The sequence below is a fragment of the Artibeus jamaicensis genome, unplaced genomic scaffold (genome assembly GCF_021234435.1).
Source record: "Artibeus jamaicensis isolate MK-2021 breed Jamaican fruit bat unplaced genomic scaffold, CSHL_Jam_final contig_233, whole genome shotgun sequence".
NCBI lineage: Eukaryota > Metazoa > Chordata > Mammalia > Chiroptera > Phyllostomidae > Artibeus > Artibeus jamaicensis.
Genome location: NW_026521486.1, coordinates 493,512 through 518,115, shown reverse-complemented (window position 1 = coordinate 518,115; position 24,604 = coordinate 493,512). Strand labels below are relative to the sequence as shown.

Here is a 24,604-nt window from a genome sequence, read left to right as displayed (position 1 = left end):
AAGTGGGGGGCGGGCCGCGGCCTAGGAGTCCCTGTGAGAGCTGCAGTCAGGCCCTGTTCTCTAAGCTCCCCAAGCGGAGCCTGCCTAGGCCTGAGATCGGCTTTTTCTCTGTCTGGCCCTCTGTGCAGTGCGGGCTTGAAGGAGCAGCCCGAGCTAGGGTTCCACTCCAGGAGCGTGGCGGGGCCGAAGGTGACCTGCACTCCCCAGGTGTCGCCTGTGACTGGAAGCCGCGGAGCGGGCGCAGTGAGGACTCAGAACGCCGGGCTGCAGCAGTGTTCTCAGCCCTGGGTGGAGAGGGTCACTGAGTCGCCGGGGTGTACCCTGCTCCCAGGCCAATTTGCTCCCCAAACCCGGAATTGCCTGCGTTGACTCCTTTAGTAATACAGAACTTCCCCTGCGCCGCCTTGATGAGGACGAAAGAAAACAGTGATAACTGCTCCCCAGATGCAACAGCGCCATCGACAGTTCACGCTGCACCCTGACCTGCGCCAGCCTCTCCGGTTTCTGCACTGCTCCCAGTTCTGTCCCTTGGACAGCTCTTTGGGTCCCCTTTGAGACAGGTGGAGCAGGCACAGCGTGGCCAAGGACCTGGCCTGGGTGTGCATGTTGCAGGCGAGAGAGCTGGAGTCGGAGCCCCGGGCAGCCTGCTTCATACACCTGACTTTCTGAACCCTCCCCAGGAAGGACCTCTCGCCCCCTGCGTGCCCCATACTCAAGGCAGGCTCACTGGTGTAGTCGGTGTAACCTTTCTGTTTACCCACCTAGGTGACACCAAGTTGAAAACCGTGCGGGGTGTGGTGACGAGGTACTGCGGTGATTATGGCATGATCGACGATCTGATATACTTCTCCAATGAGGTTGTGACTGGCAAGGTGCTTCTGAACGTTGGGCAGGAAGTTGTTGCCATTGTGGAAGAAAACAAAGTGTCCAATGGCCTGAAAGCAGTCAGGGTGAGGCCTTGGTTGGTTCCGGGAAATTGCTTCTGGGGGGCGGTTCACACTGGGGGGGTTTCACACTGCTTCGCTGTGCTGGGGGTGGGGGGAGCTGGAGAGGCGGCCTGGTCCTGCCTGGCGTGCATTTGTTCTCACAGTGGTCTCTGTTTTTAAAAGTGGTGGTCACTGTAAGTCATTCAAATACCATGGAAATTTATAGTTCATAAGTTTGCCTCTCACTTCATACCATAGAGAATGCTTACCATTTATATGGCCTTCTAGTCTTTAAAAAGTATTATTAAAAATAATAAGTATTGCATCCTTTGTTAATGCAATTAGCAAAGACCACTAGTGGGCTCTATTAGTCAACTTTTTTCATTTAAAAACCAGTATTTTGAGGCAGAAGCCCTGGCTGATGTGGTTTAGTGGTTTGAGCTCTGGACTGTGAACCAAAAAAATGGTATTTTTGTGCTCCAGATTGTTGGCAATAGAATTACTAGTCTGAGGGCAGGCACATTTAACTTTTTGATGGCGATCACCTGCTTTCCCTCCAGCAGTGGTGCGCTGCACTGAACTCTCGGTAGCATGTGAAAGGCTGCTCTGGACCCTGGCCAGTCCGGTCCGTGGGCAGTGACCTCGTCCTTTTAGTTTGCACTTCAGTTTTACAATAGATCAGTATTTCACTTTTTTGTAGGAATTATTTTCATGTCCTTTGTCCATATTTTTTCTTGGGTCCAACTTTTTAAATTAAAACTCTGTATTAGGGAATTTATAGCTTTTTAAGGAAAATTATTATATGAAAGTATTGCAAATATTTCCCCCAAGATTGCTTTTTAGCTTTTGTTTTATACAGTGTTTTTGGAGTTAAATGTCTGTCTTCTCGTTGTAGTTTCTGGGCTCCGTATGAAACCTAGAAGAGGCTTACTCTACTTCTAACCATGAAAAAACACTCAGGTTTTCCTCCGATGGTTGATTATTGACATCTACATATTTAATCTGCCTGGGACTTACTTGGGGTGCAGACTGACAGAAGGAACCTGTAGCTACCACTCATCTCACCAATGGAAAGATCCCTTTATCAAGCTTCAGAAGTCCATATGCCGGGGACCCTGCCTGGACCCTGTCCGCGCCGATGCCTGCAAGGTCCCCCAGCTAGGTGGTGCCTGTGGGTGGCAGGCAGACAGGTCTCCCTCCCCCTGAGTGCAGGGCATTCTCCTGACTCTCCCCGCGCCATTTGCTGCCCAGCGCAGTCTGCTGTCCAGCGCCTCGGCTCAGGCTGAGAGTTGGACAGCGCTGATTTTGTGGCTGGTCAGGTTCGGTGCCAGGCAGAGCCTCTCGCGTCTTCCCCACGTGGCCGCGGTCTGTTGGTTCGCCGACATCCCCCTCTGTGCTCCTCTCACGGGTCAGTGCTTTCCTTCACCCAGGTTCCGAAAGTTCCTTGTTGCGTTTGTTCCCAAGAATTTTAATGTTTTTGTCTCCTTATCAGTGTGATTTTACTTCCTGTTTTTGAGTTAATTTCTTCTTCCTGTATGGGAGAGCTGTTGGTTTTTGTTACATGATTTGGTAGCTGGCAAACTGACTGAGTGCGGGTCAACTACACTTTAAAAAGGGTTGAGACGAACTTCGTTACTATTTTGGTGGGTAAATGCTATCTTAATGCTTAATATCATCTTTCTCAGATTTTAAAGATGATAGGCACGTTGTAGAATCACGTTCAGTACAATAGCTTCCAGTTGTATGGCTATTTAAATTTAAATTTATTAAAAGTAAGTACAGCCCTGGCTGGTGTAGCTCAGTGGATTGAGCACCAGCCTATAAACCAAAGGGTGGACAGTTCAGTTCCCAGTCAGGGCACAGGCCTGGCTTGTGGGCCAGGCCCCCAGCAGGGGATACACAAGAGGTAACCACACGTTGATGTTTCCCTCCCTCTCTTTCTCCCTCCTTTCCCCTCTCTCTAAAAATAAATAAATAAAGTATTTTTAGGAAAGTAAGTACAAATTTAAAATTAATTATTCAGTTTCACTAAGTACATTTCAGGAGCTAAATGTAGCTGGTGGCTACCAAATGGGGCAGCGCCGACCTAAAATGTTCCTGTCACCGCAAGTCTGCTGGGTCACTGCCCTGGACCACTGTGAACGAGAACCCGTGCCCCCGTGCCTCAGCCTCGCACCGTGAGGTGCTCTGAGAGGCCGGGTCGCTCGCTGGGGGCCGGGTTGTGGGGGGCCGGGTCGCGGGACCGGCCTTTGCTCATCTGCCAGCGTTGTCGGCAGTAGGTGCCCTGCTCCACCCAGCCAGATGTGTGGCGGCCGGCTCACCGACCCTGGATTTCTTCGCTTATTTTTTATCTAGGTGTTTCATTGTGGTAAAATACTGCTGGCATAGGATTCACCGATTTAAGCGTTTTTCAAGCACACCTCAGTGGCACTGAGTGCCTCCACCTGCAGGACAGCTGTCCCCGTCATCCACCCTCAGAACTGGTCGTCTGTCCCAGCTGAAACTCCTCCAAGGAGTTCACTGTGACTCCTGTCTCCACGTTTGGCTATTTTAAGTCCCTCATATAAGTGGAATCACGTAACGTGTCCTTTTGTGTCTGGCTTATTGGACTTGGCGCGATGTTTTTGAGGATTGTCATCTGTGTCGGAACTTCATTCCTCAGTAAGGCCGAGGACGGCCCCGCCGTGTGGGGACCGTGGAGTTTCTCCCCAGCCGCTGATGGACACTTGGGTTGTTTGTGCCTTTCAGCTGTTGCGAACGAGTATCCGTTTGAGTCCCTGTGTTCTTTTGCACACGTACCTAGGAACGGGACACAGGGTCGCGTGGTAGGCCTGCCTCGAACTGCAGAGGACCTGACAGGGTCTCCCCGGCGGCCGCCCTGCCCCGCGTGCCCGCCAGCCGTGCACCGAGGCCCGCGTGTCTGCATCTCAGCCAGGCTGAGCCGTCGTCCATGCGTCGGCAGTAGCCGTCCTACTAGGCATGGGGCGGCATCTTTTTGGTTCTCGTTGACAGTTTTCTGACAATAATATTGAGCCATCTTTTCTCAAGCCTATGGGTTATTTAATATTTTTTGGAGAAATGTCTCTTCAAGTCCTTGGTCATTTTTTAGTTGGGTTATTTTCTTGCCGAGTTATAGAGGGTTCTTCGTACCTTCTGCATATTGATCCCTCATCAGATTTGCGATTTGCAAATATTCCCTGTCATTCTGTGGATCATCTTTTCACTTTTTCTCAATATAAAAAAGTGTACCCTTTGATACACAGAAGTTTTAAGTTTTAATGAACTCCACTTACCTCTTTTTAAATTACCTGTGCATTTGATGTTACACTAAGGAAATTATTCATTAATCCAAGACCATGGTGACTGTCACCCAGGCTGTCACCTGAGAGTCTCACAGTTTTAAATGTGACTCTGATCCGTTCTGAGTTGCTCCTGGGCTGTGGTGTCTGGTGCGGGTTCAACTTCGCTGTTTCACGTGCTGGTTCCAGTTCTCCCCGCATCGTTCTTTGAGAAGACCTCACAGTGGGAAAACCCTTTCCCCGTGGAGTGGACACCCTTGCTGAGAACGGTGGGCCATGCCCACGTGCCGCGGTCCAGCCGCAGCAGAGTCCAGGGGTCCCGAAGGTGGGTGAGGCGTCGGTGCTGGGTAACAGACGACAACACGCCTCAAAGGACAGTGAAGCTCTGTTCTGTTTATTGCAAGTACAAGCAGGTTTTTCTATTTTCATTTTAGGTAGTGATTGACATTTGCAGGTGTATAGCATGATCAGTTAAGCAGAAAAAATCAATACAAAGGTAACCAGGAAAAGTACAAAAGTTCCCATAGATTCAGTTATAGTAAACAAAGATTATTTTTACCATTAGAGCCATAAATCAGACAATTAGAAGTAGCTGTATGTACAGAATTTGAATGTCTTATTGTATATTAAAATTTCTCAGAATTTGTCATGAGGCAAAAGGATACGCTAGATTGAGTAGAGGTAATAGGAGATTTATTATAAGGCCTTTGTGATGTCTAACTTAGCTATCTATCCTTTTCTGTCTAAAACGTTTCTCTGTGTACTATAAACTCTGACTCTCTAGTAACTGTTTCTACGTGTTTAGTTTGTAATAACCAGCCAGCTTTTGTTATTTCTTTGCCTGTCTAATCGATATATATTCTTATTCAAGGTAAAGGAGGGGCTGTTACTTCTAACAACTTCTAAACATTCAGGGACTATTTCATTAGAGGGGACTTTGTTCTCTGGTCAAGAAATTATTTTATACAACTTCATTGGAATCGTGTGCATCAATGAACCCGAAATATAAATGTCTAACAATTCCACCACCTTTTGATCACCCAAACAAACATGTAACTTGTTTTACTTATTTCTGGTACACCATGGTGGTCCTGATCACCTTAAGTTGCTCAAACCAGGGTAATTTATACAACTTGACATGTTTTCCCTTATGGTTAACAATTATATCGCCCTGGCTGTCGTACTCCCCTGTACAAGGGAGAGGGGAATCTGTGGGGATTTGTCCATCCTTTCAGGCAGTTCTGTGGAGAATACTAATGTTTTCCCCTGAACTGTTCCCTCCTCTTTGGTGATTTTCACAGGAATAAGTAAGTACAGTACAATGTCCATACTCAGTAGCAAGAGTAAAATAATTAAAATAAAACAGCCAGTTGTTAACCCATTTTGGATGCCACATTCTCCGGGCAGACCAATTCCTTGAACTCGACTCCTCCATGCCCGGACCTTGTCAGATGACGTGGTTGGAAGAGGACGTGGCATCGGTGGGTTTATTTAATGCTGGACTCTGTCCCCGTCTGTCCTCAGGTCGCCATGGTGCCAGTGTTTGATGACTGGGCTTCATAGCAAGTTTTCAAATCCAAGGGGGAACCTCCAGCTTTGTTCTGCCTTTTCAGGGTTGTTTTGGCTACTCAGGGTCGCTAAGAGTCCTTCTGGATTTTAGGCCGTGTTTTCCGTTTCTGCAGAAGTGCCCGGGGATTCTGACAGGATGGCGCTGGGTGTGCAGAGTGCCTGGCGTGAAACTGACGCCTTCACGGCGAGTCTCCGGTCCGTGAGCGCGGTGTCGTCCCACTCACCCGGGTCCCCTTCACCATCTCCCAGCCACATTCTGCAGTTTTCAAACTACAAACGTCTCCCTCCCTTGGTTAAGTTTATTCCTGAGTCTCTTTGTCTTCTTGACGTTAGTGTACGTATCCAATTGGGGTTTTTTTAAATTTCCTTTTTTGTATCACCCACTGCAAGTGTATGGAAATCCAGCTGGTTTTTGTGTGTCAAATCTGTGTCCTGCGATTTTGCTGAATTCATTTATTAGCTATAACAATTTTTAATGGAATATTTAGTGGTTTCTACACGTAAAATCCAGCCATCTGCAAACAGATCATTTTACTTATTCCTTTGCACCAGGTTAGATTCCTTTCCTTTCCTTTTTTTTTTTTGCCTCGTTGCTCTGGCCAGAACTTCAGCACTGTGTGGAACGGGAGTGGCAAAAAGAGATGTCCCTGCCTTTTTGCTGGTCCTGAGGAAAAGCCCCCCAGTCTGCCACCACCGATGGGGGGGTGGCTGTGGGTGTGGCCATGTGGCCTTCGTCTGGTGAGGATGCTCCCTCCCCTGTGACCCGAGTCCGTGGAGCGTCCCGTCACGAGAGCCTGCTGAGCGTTGTCAGGGGCCCTTTCCGCGTGACCTGGGACGGCGGTGTGTGCTCCTCGGTTCTGCCGACGGGAGTGTCACGTGGACTGATTTTCGTGCGTGGAACCGGCTTGCCCTCTGGGAAAAGCCCCCCTTGGTTGTGTAACCCTCCTAATATTTTTCTGCATCAGTTTGCTGGTGTTTGGTGGAGGGTTTTTGTGTCTCTCTTTGGGGGGCTGGTCTTCGGTTTGCGCTCCTGTGGGGTCCCTCTGTCTCGGCTTCAGCAGAGGCTCGTTTGTCTCTCAGGTGGAAGCCGTCTCTGATAAGTGGGAAGAGGACAGCAGGACGTGGGGAGGGGGGCTGTCCGACTGCAGCCCCCGAGTGCTGATCGGCTGCGTGACCTCGCTGACCAAGGGCTCGGGCTACATCAACCAGACCACGCACTTCTCTCCGCGGAGCGTCTGCGAAGGTAGGCCGGCGGGTGTGCGGGTCACCGTCGAGAGTGGGTCTGGTGGCCTGGCCAAGTGGCTCGGTTGTTCGGAGCATCGTCCTGCCACCACAGGGCCGCAGGTTCAGTTCTCGGTCACGGTGCATGTCTGCGTCGCAGGCTCGATCCTCAGTCCAGGTGCGTGGGGGAGGCAGCCAGCTGATACTTCTGTCACATTGATGTTTCTCTCTGTCCCTCCTGCCCTCTCTCTCCAAAAGCAAGGAAAAAATGTGTTTGGGTGAGGATGGAAAAATCAGTGAAAGGGTTTTTGTGGGGTTGCTTTGTTTTTATGGGTTAGACTCCAGTGCTCACGTGTGCCTTTGAGAGGCTGGGACCGGAGCAGCGTCTGTGGGCGGGGCTCCCCGACAGGCAGACGCTCTTGTCACACGTGCTCACACGTGGGATGCAGTCACTTGTTACTGGGTGACTGTTCCTGTCTCATCGTTGCTACCACAGGTCTGTACGGAGGAGGTGTCGTTTTTAGAGTCCCGCACCTGTTCTCAGGTGGGACTTGGGGGGTAAGCCGGTCACTTCCCCAAAACACACACCCATGTCTAGTTGCATTTGTTTTAGTGGATCTGAGGTTTTGCTCTCATGGCTGAAGAAAGTGTGTCGGTGCCTTTATTGAGTTTGCCCTCAGCCGTCGCCCTGTGCTGCCGTGCCCGCTGGTGGCAGTGCCGGGCAGCTCTGTGGGGCCAGGGCAGTGGGGTCGGCAGAGCTTCCTGGGGAGGCGCTTCCCGAGCTGGCGGGAGGAATGGGGGTTCTCCCCGCAGAGCTGGCGGCCAGCTCTGTCACTTCTCATGGACATGGAAGCTGGGACCAATCTTGGTGGCTGACCTTGGGAGTCCCCAAAGTGAAATCGATAGAGGCTGGCCAGGGTTTTGAGACCTCTGTCCTGTGTGACTCCCCAATCCTGTGATGGCTCAGCTCCAGAGGAACCTCTCGGCCCAGTAACCATGCCAACAGCAGCCACGCCCAGGTGGGAACGAGGTTCACACCGTGGGTATTGCTGGGAGGTGCAGAAGAGAAAGGTCACCTGAGGACGGCCACTGGGACGCAGGTGGCGGGACCCCAGCACACGCAGTCCTGGCGTGCTGAACGTGCTAGTGCTCAGAGACGTTTGCACGGCTGCTGTTCGCAGGATTGCAGGGCCTGGTGACCACCCAGAGCCTTCTTGAAAGAGAAGACTGCGAACAGGCTCGTAATGGGCTCTGCGGCGGGGAGGCAGCAGGGAGCTGGTGGCACGGCCTCACCTCTGGAGGCACCTGCAGGCTCCTCCGTGCAGGGGGGGCCGCCTGCTGACCTGCGCCCCGAAGTGGGGAAGGGGAGAGGGGCCAGATGTTTTGCTGACTTCAGGGGGAGCGAGGGCGCCCTTTCCTCCTGGTCCTGGCTCTGGCCGGGGCTGCTCAGTAGGGCGGCTTTGCAGACTGAGGCCCTTCAGGGAGGAGCCAGGTGGCATGTGGGTGGGTCCTCCGTAAGCCGTTGGGTGACCTCAGTGAGGTCCAGCTCAGGTGGGTGGCAGCGGTGAGCACGTGGGGCTGTGCTGTGACTCACAGCGGGTAGCAGCATCCCCGGCCTCTGGGCACCAACAGCCCCCACCCCACCCTCCCTGTGGCAGCCTCCCTGTGTTCGTTTCTGCGTATCAGGTAGAGCTGCTTTGACTCCGTGTCTTGGTAGCGCGACCTAATATAGCAGGTGTCCTGTAGGGCCCAGTGGCACAGCCTCCCCCGTCACCCGACCTGGGTACTGGAGGTGTGCCCTTCTTGTGGGGTGAGCACACCCTCCTCTTGTAGCGGAGCCTTGGTTGCTTTGGCAGGTCAGTGGGAGGGATTTACCCAGGCCGGTCAGCTGGCAGGACTGGCTGTGACCACTGATCACCGACCTCCACCCTCCGTGGAGGGTCAGCTGTGCAGGGGCAGCTGGTGGTGTCCCGATGTGGCCTGTGGCTGACCCCTGGGTGCACAGGCCTTGGGGTCCCCTGGGTGGTGCAGGCCAAGGTCAGCCCCCACCTGTGTTCTGCCCGGGGCCACCCTGCCTGAGCTGTAAAGCAACCTGAGATGGCGGCTGCTAGTGCTGGGCCCGGGCTCACCGAGGCCGGCTGCTGCGTGTTTGAGAGGATGTAGGAAGCTGTGAAGCCTGGGCCAAGACCAGCCATTCAAATGGAAAAGTCTCTGTTAACAGCTCAGGTGGGCCCGTAAGTTGGGTAGGACGGAGTCTCTGGGGGTCTCCAGGGTGGGGCAGACGGGTTAATGGAGCCTCAGATGTGGCACCTGCCTGCCGGCTCCGTGCAGAGAGGGCTCGGAAGAGGGACAATGGGCCCTGCCTCCTTTGTGTCTGGGAGACAGCTGTCCCCCAGCTGCAGCCTTGATGTCAGCCACTTCGGTTCCTCCCTGTGCGGCTGGTGCCCTTCCAGCTGCTACCCCGGTGCTGGAGCTCGGAGGAGTGAGTCTGAGCGGTGAGTCTGCGGTGGGTCCTCTAAGAGGAGCTGCTTTGGACCCCGTAAGTTTCTTCCCCTGACTCGGTCCCCACTGGTCATTGCAGCCAGAAGTGGTGGGGGCTTATCTTCCTGGCGCTGGAGTCCTGGGCTGGGGGGCCCGGTGCGGGGGGCGGGGGGCCTCGTCACTCCCAGGATCTCCCTCCCGGATTTTCATCCACCCCTGTGGACGTGGGACCAGCTCGTTCTGCATCTGCGCCCCCCCTACCAGTCTGGATGGATGTGGTTTCTTTAATTCGGTAGTTGTCAGACGTCCATTCAACTTGGTTTCTGACGGTTCCGAGTGATGGTCGTTCTATATTTTAGTTGTACTTTTAATGTGATTGTGCGAGGAGGTGACCTGTGTTTACCTGTGCCGTCATCTTGACCGGAAGTCACTCCGTATTTTTAAACTAAACTGGTTTATGCCCCCGCCTGGGAGACGAAGAGGAGGTCCCAGGGGTCCTTTGTGAGACCTTCTGCGAGGCCCCAGAGCCACAGGTAGTCCAGGGCTTTTTCCCTGTGTTGCTGGGTAGTCTCTTGACTTCAGGCCTGCCCCGTGTGGGCCACTTGGCCTTGACCTCTGGCTCATGGTTGGGATTAACCCCCAGTAGGCACCAGCTGGTGGGCGGGAGGGGATGGAGGTGGGGTCGGCCCTGCCCTGGGCCCAGCTCCGAAGGGAGGATGGGTGTCGGATTTCACCAAAATGAAGTTCGTTGTCAAAACCTGTGTATTGACTTGTAAACTGATGTCGTCACGTGAACGGACCTTTAAAGTAGTGCTGGTCAGAAACTGTTGCAAAACTAGTTCTTTCTAGGAAATGGGAAAATAATACCTGGGCACATCAAACCCACCTACTGTTGGCCATTCAGCCCCCGTCCGTGGTACATGCTGACAGGCTTTAGTCGCCCGGCATTCCTGGCAGCCTGTCGCTGGCCGTGATCTGCACGGCGCACTCTGTCGAAGCCACGCTGCCTCACCACGCGTGTGTGCCCAGGAGGCTGGAGTGGAAAGCCAGCAGCCGTGGCTGGTGAACACACCGTGCGGAGCCCGTCTCGTGTGTCGCACGCTGCCCTGGGCCCGGTCCTGCTGCTGCCCGGCTCTCCCGGGGCGGCCGGTCTCTGGTGCCCCCCGCCCGCCAGCCCTGCCCCCGTGGTCCCAGGAGGGATAGTCCCTGTCGCAGGTGTCCGGCTGGTGTGTGCTCATCACCAGCTTCCCGGAGAAACAAACTCAGTGCCCGGTCACACCCTCTGGTTCGGGGGCGTGTTTCTGGCAGATGCGTTCACTGCAAAGTAACCCGAGGCTGTGGCTGCCCAGCCGAACACCCAGCCGAACGCCCAGCCGAACACCCAGCTTGGCGGCCGCCCCGCTCACCCTGCTCTCCCCCATCTTCTGGAGGGGGAGCCATCGCCTGTGACAGCACTGCACGTCACTGACCTTCCCAGCCCCTCCATGCAGCCTGCTGGCGGGGCCTAGTGGCACCCGGCACCCTGCAGGCCGAGGCATGAGCTCCAGCACAGCCACCCGGCATGCCCCTGGGCTGTGAGGCACGGTGACCTCCCGGCCTGAGCTGCATGGGCGTAGCCGCCAGCCCTCCGCTCCCTGCGTCCCCAGCCCCCTGTGTCCCCAAGGCGGGAGGGGCACTCACGCTGTCTGGGCAGAGCTGCAAGGACAGGGTGCCGGGGCTCATGAGACTGCCCGCCCTTGTGTGCCTGCCCCTCCGGGCGGGGAAGGTGGTGGCAGGTCTGCCACTGAGCACATGCGTCTCGTTGCTCTGCTGACGATACTTGGGGATTTGTAATAAAAATCCAAATTTCAGGGAGTGTCTGAATCTAATGGGCTCTGAGGCCCTGCCCACCTGCTGCACGGCACCTGGCCGTGGACCCTTGAGGCAGGCAGAGTCGGGCCGAGGGGAGGAGGCCGTGAGGTTGGGTGGGTCTAGGGAGACGCAGGGGACAGGCGCGTCCCTGCCAGCGGAGGCCGTGCATCGTTGCCCCTCCCGAGGGGCCGGACCCCGCGGCTGGGACAGGCCTGGTAACGCTGCTGTCCTGCCTCGGAGGTTTTGCGCCCTACAAGGGAGACTGGGTGGAGGCCACGTACTGGATCCGGCCCGGCACCTGGAGCAGCGAGGCTGTGCTGGTGAAGCCGCTGCGGTACAAGCGAGTGGACAGGGTAGGCCCCGGCCCTGACGCGCCCTGCTCTCCGGGCGCCCTGGGGTCACCATGGCCAGGCTCAGTCAGGGCCACCGAAGACCCCCTGGCGTGGCGTCCTGGTTACATCCTAAGGGGAGCACACGTGCAGAAGTCGTGACCGTGGGCAGTGGGGTGTGGACGTGCGGCTGGCTCCCCGGTGAGGGTGGTGGCATATGCGGGGCCCTGGCTCCCAGGTCCCCACAACTGGTGTCATTTTCAGGGCATCACTTCCGCTCCAGGAGCAGGGTCCCACTCTCCCAAGGTTCCCTGTCGTCATCTGCAGGGGGCCCAGGCGAGGGAAGGCCGCAGTCACTGGGCGGTGGTTGTGCGGCCAGTGGGGCCTGGCTGGCCAGTGAGGCCGCCTGGATTCTGTGCCTGCAGGTCTGCATTTCCAGCCTCTGGGGGAGAAATGGGGTGATTGACGACAGCATCTTTTTCACCCTGGACTCTGTGAAGCTTCCGGAGGGGTACGTGCCACGCAGGCACGACGTGGTCAACACCGTGGTGGTGGAGAGCAGCCAGTCCTGCTACCTGTGGAGGGCCCTGTGCTTGACCCCGGTGACAAGGCGGTAAGGGGACTGGCCGCCGGCCGGGCGGGAGGGGGCATGGAGGCCTGTGCCGCTGGGCGTGAGAGTTGCCTGGTTGAGCTGAGTGGCGGCCGCCCGTGCCCGCGTGCCGGTGGGGCGGCGGCGGTGGCGAGGAGGCGTCTCCCGCGGGTGTTCGCGGTGATCAAGTCAGGGGTCCCGCCCTGCCCTTCGTCTGCCCTGGGCGGTTCCCTGTGTGGGGAGTTCGCACCGTGCTCTCGACCACGTCAGCACTTTGCTCCTGGTGCCTGTGTCCTTCCTACAGTGCCCCGGGGGCCTCTGCCCCTGCCCGACAGGCTGGCGAGGCTGCGGGCCGCCGCTCCTCCACCTGCCTCCCCGCAGCCGGCCCCCTGGCACCAGTTACTCCTGTGTCGTCCCGCCCCCTCTCGAAAACACGGGCCTGTCTCCTGCCGTGTACGCAAGCCCTGGAACCTGGGGGCACAGACCGGCTGCCCCTCAGCCCGACTCGCCTGGCTCATCCTGTCCAGCAGCAGCCTCGGGGTCTCTCGTTCGAATGGCTCCGGTCTTTCCCAGCCCTGACCCCCTGCACCTCGGGGACTTGCCGACTTGGCTCTCAGAGGCGCGGGGCCCGCCGGGCGCAGCAGCACCTGCGCATGCAGTGGGCGGGCAGGGCCCCCGCCTCCGTGGCTCTGGGCAGCGGAGTGAGTCAGGGCGGCCCTCCAGAGCGGGTGCTGGTCATTGCCGGGCCAGCTGCTAACCCCAGGCCTGGCCCAGGGGCCGCTCCCTCATCTGCCTCAAACAGATGACCTCACCGGGCAAAGGGAGGCCGCCGCAGTCTGGGCCGAGCTGTGAGCTGGCTCCAAACCCCTGACTCAGGTGTCCCCACCGGCCCACCAGTGGGGGCTTGGGGCTGAGCAGAGGAAGGGACTTGCCGAGTCCAGGGAACTGGGTGGATGGGATGCCTGTCCGAGGGCATGGAGTCAGCGAGGGCCCCCCGTGTGCCCCTGTCCTGGCCACGGAAGTGGGCCGGGCACAGAGAGGGCCGCGCTCTCTCTGCGGTGTCACCGCGGTGTCGCGGCTCCTCCATGTAGTCGAGTAGACCGCCGTGTCCTCTTTCAGCATGAGCCCCGTCCTCCTCTCAGACCCCCGGGGCAGGAGGCTCCCGCCTGCAGACCCTCTGGGTGGAATCTGTCCCTCTGCCAGCAGCTTGTCCCGCCCCTGGCATCCCAGCGCTGGACATGGAGGCTGGTGGGAGGGTGGCGGTGCCGCAGGCGGCGGCCTGCTCCGCCGCTGTGACCCCACCCGGGCCTCTCTGCAGAGATGCCGCCAGGGCCGCTGAGGCGGAGGCTCCCGACCGGGTCTGCGAGGCCCTGTTGCTGAAGGACAAAGGCAACGTCGAAGTGACGAGAATGACCGACTTCGGAACCATGAAGGAAGGAGGCAGCAAGAGCCTGGTGCTCTGCATAGAGTGAGTCCCGGGGCTGTGTCGTGGTTCGGCTGAGTGACGGACCGGTGTACTTTGCTCGGTTGCTTTTGGTTCTGTGGAAACATTCACCCCAGTACTTCCCTGGTGCCTGCGCCTGAGAGGGGTCCCCGGTCCCCGGGAAGCCGCGTTCTACAGCAGCTGAGCACGTGTGTGTCAGAGGCCCCGCTGCTGGAGCGCGGTCCCCTCTGTGCAGGAACAAGGGAGACGCTCCTCAGCACCTGGTCAGCTGCAAACTGGCCGGCTGGGACCGGGCAGGACAGTTCCGGCTCCACATGCTGTGGAGGACCCAGCGCTGCCTGCCCGGGCGTCCTGGAGCCCGCCCTGGGACCTCGGAGGGCAGCGTCCGCCCAGCAGACAGTGGCCGGGACGCCCAAGCCTGTCAGGTGTCGGAGAGCGGCGTGGGCCACAGCGGCGCCGTCCCCCCAGGTAGATGGAGGGCTGGGCTCCTTTGATGCCACGGGCTGTCCAGTTCCGGACCTTCCCTGGCGTTTTGGGGGCAAAGACAGAGGTGTGTCAGACACGCTGCCCCCTGCAGACGGCTCCAAACTGGGGAAAGCTGCCTGCCATCACCTGGCTGTTGTCTCCTGTCTGATGCTGGGCTGGGCTGGGGGTGGGCGTGTGCATCTCCGGCCCCATCAGAAGCAACTCGCCCGGGTCTGGTCTCACCTTGCAGGGGGCGGTGCCTGTGAAGCAGAAACCGGGGGAAAAGGACAGAGCACCTCACCGAAGCAAGCAGCCAGGCCTGCATCCAGCGGGCTCATCCCTCCCGGGGAAAAAGCCCTGGTCGTGGTCATTTGCGAGGCCAAGTAGGTGGCAGCAGGGTCTGCAGCGGTTCTGTACTGGGGACGCTGACACGCTGACCTGGTAGGTCCCTTGTGTGGCCCTTCCAGGTCTGATGTTACAAACAGTATGTGTAGCTCTTTTGATGGGACAAGTTTGTAACCAAAACACTGGTGGAGACTGTGGCTGGCGTGACTTCAACCAGTGAGGCACTACCCTGCCCCCGAGCTTGACAGTGGCCCCCACCCCTCATCTGACTTGTGACTGACAGGATAGGCGGCCGCCCTCAGCCCGTTGGAGGCAGGCCCCCTGCTCCCTCCGCCTCCTCCCCCGTGTCCAAGCCCCCACCACGGCCTGCTGCTCACCTGTCAGCAGGACATTGGGACTCCAAGCCTCTGCCTGCATTTGCCAATTAATTGTAAATCTCTTTAAAACTCGATTTACGAGTCCCTGCCTTGACGGAGCCCAGCAGCGTCCAACCACAGTGACGCTTACGGCTCCTTCAGCCAGTACTATGTGAGGAGGCCCGTCTGTGACAATGTGTGCATGACTGGGGACGACACTCGGGGGCGAGGGTGTCCGTGAAGCCCATAGCAGGAGATCGGGCAGGAAGCAGAGGGGCAGTCGGCGACTCCAGTTGCGCAGGCCGCTCTGACGGACACGGGAGCCCCGACACGTGCGTCCTTCTGTGGGTTCGCGCGTCCCCAACACCACTGTTCGGGTGTTTGATCTCGTCTTGGAAAAACGTTCCATGCCCTTTGCCCCGACGACCGAGAGGCCTGACTGCCCGCGCACGCGCACGCAGTGGGGTCCGTGCCGGTGGCACAGACGGAGCCTGCCTGGTCTTGCAGGGCCGCCGGCCGCTGCAGGGAGCTGCTCCTGCTCTGCTTCTCCAGCTTCCTGATCGGGCGCTTCCTGGAGGTGAGCGTGGTGGGCGCGGAGGAGGCCCTGGTCGCCATGCGTGAGCCGTTCCTGTGGAAGAAGTCCAGAAGTCCCCAGGCGCCAGCGCCCACGAAATCCACCGTTGTCGTGACTACGCAGAAGAGGTACCGTGACGGGGAAGACGGCAGCGTGGCCCGGCCTGCGCACGCTGTGTGAGGGCCACAGGGGGGCTCTCTCCGCCCTTGCACTTGGGGTTGATGTGTTTGCACGAAGCCGTGTCCGAGGGCCTGGGGCGCGGCCCACTGTACATGTGAGGATGGGGAGGCGGCTGGCGATGGCCTGCCTGCCCCTTCACCCGGCTGGCCTCCGGGTGGCCCTCCCAGATGGTGACCCTGTCCCTCACTCCTGCTGTCTCCGACAGCCCGGCCCAGCCCCCAAAACAGCCTGTGCCCCACACAGCCCCCCGAGGCACCGGTCAGTGAGGGGTCAGCAAACGTGGTTGGCATGGCCTTTGCGGGCTGTCACAGCCAAGTGTCACTTGTGTTTGAGGCCACAGGGCCAGCCGGCTGCCTGCAGCCTGTTGGAGAATGAAACCAAGAGCAGCATCACTGTCTTCTAGTGCCACGGGGCTGGGGCAGGAGGGGCCACAGCGTGTCACCAGGTGTCGCCTCCGGGACGGAGAAAAGCTTTGTGCCGAGAAGCCTGGTGTGTGTGTGGCTGCGACGCACTTCCTGGCCAGGCCTGTGCGGTGTTGACACTCGCCCTCCGCTGTGGTCACTGATGGGCAGCTCAGGGACCACCCCGACCCACGGGGCACGAGGCCCCTCCTTGTGCAGGACTGGAGGGCCCCGAGTCCCCAGGCCCAGGCCGCCCACTAGCACTTCATGCTGGGCTTCCCGGACAGGCGGCCGGAGGGAAGTCTGCAGGCCGAGAGCTGAGAGTCAGCCAGCCTTTGGGGTGGGACCGTTGTTTGAGCCCCTGCACGAGGGAGCTGTGTGGCCTGGGCCAGTCTCCTAACCTCTCTGAGCCTTGGTCACATTTGGAGAGGAACGGGCCCACCCCCACTTGCTCCCAAGGTCTGTGCAGCTGCCGGCACAGAGTGACCAGCAGTGAGGGGCGTTGGCCACTGAAGGGCTGTGCCCTGGGGGTGGAGCCCAGAATGCAGGGTGAGGAGTCCGCGTGGCCTGTGGGGGAGTCTCTGTGACCGCATCTCCATCCCAGGAGCTCCAAGAGCCCCTGACTGTGGTCAGTGGTCCAGCAGGCCGCCCGCAGCAGCACCTGGCCTGGCCAGAGGACAGGGCTGACCGGCACAGGTGTTTTGTCCCTGGTCCGTCACTTCCACTGGAACATTAACAGCCATCACTGTGCAGTCGGTAGTGTCCCTGCAACAAAACACTTCTGTCCTCAGGTTAGTGACCCAGCGCTTGTCCTGGCCAGCCCCCAGTATCCACACCTGCACCCCCCCTTGCAGTCGGCAGCCCCACATGTCCAACCATGTGGTCACACTGTCCCTGCCAAGGGCACTCCGCTGGGTTTGTGGCCACTTGGGCTGTAAATGGCCTGGGTCTGTTCACTCAGCTCTTTGAGGCCGTGGGGGGCAGAAGGACCATTCGGGCTACAGACCGGCACGTGTCGGGGGTGACCCTCCCCTTCTCTCATTTGCGTCTGTGATGACTACTTTTCCGTTGTTTGCCGACTGTCCCTGCTTCCCACACGCACTTCACACGTGGATTGCTCCAGCCTTGCTGCAAACTGGGGGGAAGGTGTCCCCACTTCTCAGGTGCTGCTGGCTCTGGGTCTCCTGGGGCCTCCCCGCTGAGCTGCTGAGCTGAAGGAGCCCTTGCCTGTGGTGGCACCTGGGGAACAGGGAAGGAGGCAGCGGCCTCGTCCACCCAGACACGAGGGAGCAGGGTTAAAGTGGGTGTGCCTGCGCCATCCATGCTCGGTGCCGGGCGCAGCTGCACGGTGGCAGCGGCCCTGCACCGCTTGGTGCCAGACGTCTCTCAGTTTCCCTCTCCTGCCTTCATGATGCCCTCTCGGATTGGCCGCGGCAGTGGCAATGCGCTTGCTGCTGGCGCCCCTCCCAGGCAGGGTGGAGCTCGGGGACGCGTGCCTCCCCAGAGAAGTGACAAGCTGAGAGCAGGAGGGCCCCCCAGTGCAGAGCAGCTGGCAGCAGCGTGTCCCCCACAGCCACGACCTCGGCAGGCGCCATAGGCAGGCTCAGGTCCCGGGGAGCGAGTGTGTGGACAGCTGTGAGAGGCCCCCGGGCCCCCGGGCCTCTCGTGCATCAGGCCCCTCCGCTCTTGCAGGCAGGCCCCCCGCCCCTCATGGGGACAGATGGACTTGGGCCTCTCTCAGTAGGCGAGGGTGGAAGACAAAATGTCTTACACCAGGTGCCCAGGTGGTTAGGAATCACTTCCGACTGTGAGCCTCTCTCTTCAGGAACCTGAGGCGCCAGCTGCCAAGTTTCCTCCCCCAGTACCCGGTACCGGACCGGCTGAAGAAATGCGTGGAGCAGAAAATCGACATCCTGACTTTCCAGCCGCTGCTTGCCGAGGTAGGAACAGGGCCTGGTGCGAAGCGCTGACCGGCCACCACACTCGAGTTTCTGACAGCGTCGGGACGGACCGTCCCGGCTCACACCTCTGCCTGGGTCCCGCTGGCACTGGGAGTCCTGCCCGACAAGCTCTGCTTCCGAGGGTCCGGTCCAGACGACCCAGCGTTCTCTGCACTGCTGATGGGGTTTGGTTGGGCTGCGCCATCTTGCTGTTTGTTTTTCATTTGTTTCCTTTTTCTCTTTCGCTTTGTGTGTATGTGCGGTGGCAGCGACCTCCTGTCTGGGCTGGCACGCCGCCTTTTGTAGTCTGGGAGTCGCCTCGGACCCTGTGCCGGGGACCTGGGCCGCTGAGCGTGTGGCGTGGCCGGGTCACTGAGGGACTGAGTGTGTAACGCGCTTCCACCACGGCCTAGGCCCAGGCACGTAGCCCAGGTCTGCAGCGCGAGCCCCGGGCTCACAGGCCGCGGGAAGCCAGCGTCTCGGGGCACCTCCCGCGTCCCCGCCCTTTGCTGACGGTGTTGGGAGTCTGACTCGTGCGTGCGTTTCGGACTCTGCGCTGCGTCCTGCTGCTGCTGCTGCTGTGTGTAGCCAGCCGCCTTCTCAGGTGTCCCAGAGGCGGGTCCTCCGCTGACCACGAGGTCCCCTGACCTCCGTGGGTGCTCTTGCCGAGGGACCAGGCCTCCTCTCGGGGGCCCACTGGCTTCTGCGTCTGGAAGGGGGTGGGGCGCTGGGCGCCTGCCGCGTTCCGAGGACGCGCTTGTCCTGCTTCCTGCCTTTGCTCTCTGCACGTGCGGAGGCTTGTCCTGCTGCTTTAAGGTGGTCTCTTCACCAGCGATGTGAAGAAACTTAGCTTACAGCGTCGCCTTGGTGTCGTTTTCCTCACGTGTTCTTGGGCTTCTTTGAGCTTCTTTGAGCTTCTTTGGCTGCGTGGGCTGATTGTTTCCCTCAGACTTAGAGATTTTTGGCGAGTCTGGCTTCAAACGCTCTCTCCGTCCCGGCCCCCACTTCTCAGTTTTCTCTGCTCTTCCCAGTCTGTCTCGCGTTTGGACAGTTTCTACTGCTGTGCCTTCAAGTTTGCTCATTTTTCCTTTTTTTTTTTTTCAAGAGTTGTCATAATTTTGTCATTTATTTATTTATTTTTAGGGGGAGAGAAACATCAGTGTGTGGTTGCCTCTCATGTGCCCCTTACTGGAGACCTGGCCCACAACCCAGACCTGTTCCCTGCCTGGGAATCGAACCGGTGACCCCTTGGTTCTCAGGCTGGTGCTCAGTCCGCTGAGCCACGCCAGCCAGGGCCACGTTTGCTGATTTTTCCTTTTGCAGCACGTCATGCCGTCCCCGTACTTTTTATGTCAGGTGGTGTTTTCTCTCCACAAGTCCCATTTGGGTCTTTAACATTTCACTGTTTTCTCAGCTTCTTGAACACTAGTGACATGGTCACGATGACGGCTTTAAGGTCCTGTCTCCTGAGTGGGTCGCAGGCCGTTGCTGGTGCTGGGTTTTCTCCTCACCGCGAGCTCAGTTCTGCACCTTCTGGAGGCTTTGTGTGGCTGGCTGCCAGGTGTCCTGGAGTTACCTCACCGAGCTCGTTTGTGGGACATGGTTGAGCTCCTTGGGGACAGTGGGACACTTCTGCGCTTTCCAGCTCTGTCGGGTGGGGGCTGAGGGGGACTCAGGGCAGCCGCCCTCCCAGCTCTGCCCAGGCCGTGTTGACACGCTCGGAGCTCGGGCCGTACCCTGTATGACCTCTGGGAACTGTCCCCTGGAATCTAGTGGTTCTCCACAGATGACAGTGTGTCCCAGGAGACACTTTCGGGGCGTCACAACTAGGGTGCTAGTAGCATCTGGTGGGTGGAGGCCGAGGATGTGCTAAATACCCTGTGACACGCAGGACGCCCTCCTGCCCGCCGCCCCTGCCCCCCACTGCCCCTGCCCAGAGCAGGGCAGGGCAGGCCCGGCAGCAGCGACCCAGGCCCAGGCGCCCTGGAGGCCTGGTGAGGGCGCGCTCACTCCCGAGCACTGGCGGGCGGCCCGCTCTGCCCCGAGCGCTCTGCCCCGTGGCCTCCTCGGGCCCCCAGGGCCACCTCCTCCCACCCAGGCCACACAGCTGCTGGGTTCTTTCCCTGTCACAGGGTCTGCCGTCCTTGGGTGGCCGTGGGTCCCAACCCAAGGACGGCTGTCTGTCAGCAGCTGTCACTTCCCCGGGGCTACGCATCAGCAGTTGGGACCCAGCCCCACCCCCAAGCTGCTGATGCCGCCGCTGGACCGCGGCCGCCGCTGACCGCCGGCTTGCCTTACAGCGCTTGAACGTGACGAACTACAAGGAGAAGTTCTCGACCTTGCTGTGGCTCGAGGAGATTCACGCGGAGACAGAGCTGAAAGAGTATAACATGAGTGGGATCACCTTGAAGAGGAGCGGGGACCTGCTGGTGCTGGAGGTCCCGGGCCTGGCCGAGAGCCGGCCCTCCCTGTACGCAGGTGGGCGGGGCTGCTGCACCGGACACGATTCTAGCCCGATTCGGGCTAGAATGTCACGTAAAACTCGGCCTGTTACCCAGCATCTGCCCCGTCAGGCGGATGTCATTTTTAAGTGGCTGGCCCCAAGCCGTGCGGCTGTAGCTCATACCCGCCGTGTGTTTCCTACCAGGCGACAAGCTGGTTCTGAAAACGCAGGAGCACCACGGCCACGTCGTTGAGTACGTGGGCTACGTGCTGAAGGTGAGGGGCTGCTGGGCGGGGGGCTTGCGACGGTGGGCGGGGGGTCTCCCTGGGCTGCACGTGGGGAAACGTGAGGGTGAGGTGACAGTCCAAGGAAACGCGAGGTGAGAGGCCGAGGTGACATCCTCGGAGACCCCGCCGTTCCGACCGGGCAGCACACGGGCTGCGCGAAGGTCAGGCTGTCGGCGTCGGGGAGGTTCGGGTGCTGAGTCTGTCCCCACGGGGGTCTCAGAGCAGACGCACTAGGCAGACTGCCGGCTCTGAGGCCGCCGTGAGCGAGGCCATCGGTGTGCCAGGGGCTCTGGGCCCTTGGGCGGCTCCCTGTGTCCCCACCCTGGGCAGGGTGTGGGGTCGGGGGCGGGCAGGACGAGCCCACAGGCCCCCGGCAGGGAGAGCTGACACCGGCCAGGCCTGCCCGCGGGGGCTGGGCGGCCGAGGCCGGAGAGTCGGGCCCTTGGGAGAGACTTTGCGGCACCTCCTTCCTGCCCCCGCCCGCACCGCGTTCTGCGCCTGTGCGCGCCACGCTGTCACCCAGCTCGGCTCTGCGGGTACCTTCTCTCCCTCAGAGACACGGCAGGTGGGTTGCCCGGTGTGGGGAAGGCGGCAGGTTCACTGGGCCGGGCAGCTCCCCGCTGGAGACGGTGCTGGGTGAGGCGGCCCCAGGCACGGAGGTCGTCCCAGAAGGTCCCAGGGGCGCGGGCGCGTGGCTCGGGCGCAGGGTTGGGGTGAGGGTGCGTCTCCGAGGGCCGAGAGTCGTGGGAGGGATGTGGCACCGCCTCCCTCTCTGCTCAGTTGGCCCCAGAGGAGCGGCCGTTTCCGAAGGGTCGTCTGCGTCACTGGAGCTGCCTTGTCTCATCGCCGTGTGACTACAGGCTCACTCACTTTTGCCTTTCAGTATTTTTTTAAATATTTTATTTATTTATCTTTGAGGGGAAGGGAAGGAGAGAGGGAGAGAAACGTCAATGTATGGTTGCCTTTCGTGCGTCCCCTGCTGGGGACTGGCCTGCAGGGAACCACCCTGCAACCCCCGTATGTGCCCTGACTGGGAATCGAACCACTATTGTCTGGTTCGCAGGCCTGCGCTCAATCCACTGAGCTACACCAGCCAGGTGCCTTTCAGTCTTTTTAACTTCACCCCGGTTTTGTGCGTTTTTGCGTGTGGCAGTACCTGTGCGTGAGGTCCTTGGGGCCAAAGTCAGCGGCCGGCAAGGCCCCCCTCACTCGGGGGACACACTCCCGCACCTCAGCTGTCTGGTCTCCTCTCGGGCTGGGGAGCCTGGGCCTGTGCTGGGCCCGCTCCCCCAGAAGGGCCTCTCAGCTCCTGCGGTGACCGGGGCTGCTGCCGGGGGTCCCCAGCCCTGCAGCCCTGACCCTGCCGCCCAGCGCCCCCAGCCTGGAGCCTGGGGCTCCCCCTCTCCCGCTCCGCCTCACAAATGCCTGCCCTCCCTGCCGGTCCCGAACCGCTGCCTGCAGCCTCTCCCTGTGGCTGGGGGGCCCCCGGAACAGAGCCCGCCCCCGGGGCTGGGAGGGGCAGCGTGGGACGGCCTGGCACGGGGCCTGTGGGCGTGGGGTCGGCGACTTCTTCCTTTGTACGTGCACCAAACTGCCACTCAGGTCTGTGGGACGAGTGTATCACCACAGGCCACAGACACAGAAGACTGCCGTCCCGAGGAACGGAGAGTGCGAGGGATGGAAACGAAACCATTTGCTTCTCCTTCAGATTCACGAAGAGGATGTGACTCTTAAGCTGAACCCAGAGTTCGAGCAGGCGTACAGTTTCGAGCCCTTGGACGTGGAGTTCACCTACAACAGGTGAGGCCTCGGGCACGCCCCCCGCAGCGCCCCTCCCGCCGCGGGCTCCGTGCGGGAGGGGCGCTCTCTCGTGGGGCTGGGGTTCGTGCTCCAGTTGCTCGTGTTCTCCCGCCGGTCCTCTGTCAGGTGTGCCGCTTGCAGACGTTTGCTCGGGTCGCGACGAGAGATTTTATTTTTGTGACGCTGCCTTTCGAAGAGCAGAAGTTCTTACGTTCAGTTTAACGGCTTATTCTTTTTGAGTCACACTTTCGGTGATCTGCTTGAGAAACCGCCTCCTGCAGTGTCACTGAGGTTTTCTTCTAAAATTCTGCAGCTTTGAGTTTTACATTTAGGGCTGCGACCTGTTTTGAGTTGATTTCTGCAAATGCTGCAGCGGTGGAAGGACACTAACGGGGGCGTGGCCACCCCTCCTGGCACCACCGCTCTCCCTCCCTCCGAGCGGCTCCTCACAGCGTTCCGGACGCCCGTGGCCCGTGGCTGTGGGTCTGGGATCGGGGAGCCGAGGCCCCCCCGGGGCGGTTTGCAGCGCTGTGCGGCTGCTCCGGGCTCCGCGTCCTGGGTGGGCCCAGGGCAGCCTGTGCCTTCGAGGGCGGCCTGTCTGTCCAGGTCTGGCTGGGGCCGCGTGGCATCTCTGAGTCCTGGGGATTCAGGGAGAACCGACGTCTGACGTGGAGTTTTCCAGCCCCGAAGTACCTTCTCCGTCCGCCGAGGCCTCTCCCCATTTCTTCAGTGATGTTTTCTGCTCTTTGCTGTGCGGGTCCGTTGTGCAGTTTGCCCTGACTCCTAAAGACATTTTTAATGCTTCCGTGAGCAGTAATTCTCCCTTAAATTTCTGGTTGCTTGTAGCAGTTGATTTTTGTGTGGGGATCTTGTGTTCTCTGTGCTTGCTGAGCAGAATGTTTCTGGGAGCTTTTTACAGATCGCAGAGGATTTCCCACACGCGCCCCCCTGTGCGTTCGCTGTGCTGTGCTTTGCTTTGCTTTGCCTCACCTCGCTGCGTGGCTGGGCCTGGGGAACCGTGGAAACCAAGGTGTCTGTTCCTGGGGGGCCGCCGCCCCGTCGAGGGGAGGAGCTGAGTCTTCGCTGGCTGAGAGTTTCAGGCGTCAGTGGGTGTGGGAGTCTGCCCCTCACGCCCTCCGAGATGTCAGGTGGTTTTTCCTGCTCAGTCGATGGAGACAGTCAGTTACGTGCCTGGGACAAGCCCCCTCACCAGGGCACAGTCGCCTTCCACACGTGGCTGTGCCTGACCTGCCAAAATTTTACTTATCTTCGCCTCTGTGTTGTCAGGGTGTGTTGGTCCGCAGTTCCCTGAACTGTCCTTTTCTGATTTGGGCACCGAGGTCACACCGCTGGCCTCACAGTCAGTTGGAAAGCGTCACCTCCTGTTCTGTCTTCGGGACGGTCTGTGGGGACTGGTGACTGGCTGGTGAGGCACCAGCCTGGCATTTCCTCGGGGAAGCGCCCTGCCTCGCTGCAGTCTCTCCGCTGGGCGCCGGCCGCGCGGCCAGCAGCGTCCTGCAGGGGGCGCTCTCGGGCGCCCATCGCAGAAGCCCGTCTTCCCCCAGCGGGTCTCCTCTGTTGGCGCAGGGCCTTCCTGCTCTTTCCTTATTACTTTCCGTGGTTGTGGGATCTGAGCTGGCGCCCCCGTCGGTTCCGACAGCGGCGTTTGTTTCTCCTCTTCTGCTCCCTGGTCTCAGACGCTGGAGGTCGGCCGGTTTCAGTGGCCCTCTCCGGGGACCCGCGTCCGGCACGTGAGTCTTCTCCAGCACGTCTCTGCCACACCGACTTCTCTGCTTTTTTATTCTTTTAGAGATTTCTTCTAGAGATTTCATTTCTTTATTCTTAGAGAGAGGGGAAGGGAAGGAGAAAGAGGGAGAGAAACATCAGCATATGGTTGCTTCTCTCATGTCCTGCACTGGGGACCCGGCCCGCAACCCAGGCATGTGCCCTGACTGGGAATCGAACCCTTGACCCTTTGGTTTCCGGGCTGGCACTCAGTCCACTGAGCACGCCAGCCAGAGCTAAGTTATTTCTTTTCAGCCTGTTGATCAGTTGAAGCACTTCAGCTGGCTAACATCGTATCAAACCTTTCCCATGTTCCCAG

General features: G+C 59.3%; 1 protein-coding gene across 1 annotated transcript in view; it reads left to right on the top strand.

Annotated features, from left to right (window-relative positions):
* Window positions 1-24,604, top strand: part of MOV10L1 (Mov10 like RISC complex RNA helicase 1) — a 38,563-nt gene that overhangs the window by 143 nt on the left and 13,816 nt on the right. The window contains exons 2-13 of the mRNA XM_053661942.1: window positions 766-950; window positions 6,875-7,037; window positions 11,588-11,700; window positions 12,102-12,289; window positions 13,596-13,733; window positions 13,945-14,177; window positions 14,425-14,557; window positions 15,383-15,577; window positions 17,856-17,970; window positions 20,271-20,448; window positions 20,618-20,688; window positions 22,409-22,500. Of these exons, the coding sequence (XP_053517917.1) occupies window positions 766-950; window positions 6,875-7,037; window positions 11,588-11,700; window positions 12,102-12,289; window positions 13,596-13,733; window positions 13,945-14,177; window positions 14,425-14,557; window positions 15,383-15,577; window positions 17,856-17,970; window positions 20,271-20,448; window positions 20,618-20,688; window positions 22,409-22,500 (1,804 nt within the window). The remainder of the gene's footprint in view (window positions 1-765; window positions 951-6,874; window positions 7,038-11,587; window positions 11,701-12,101; window positions 12,290-13,595; window positions 13,734-13,944; window positions 14,178-14,424; window positions 14,558-15,382; window positions 15,578-17,855; window positions 17,971-20,270; window positions 20,449-20,617; window positions 20,689-22,408; window positions 22,501-24,604) is intronic.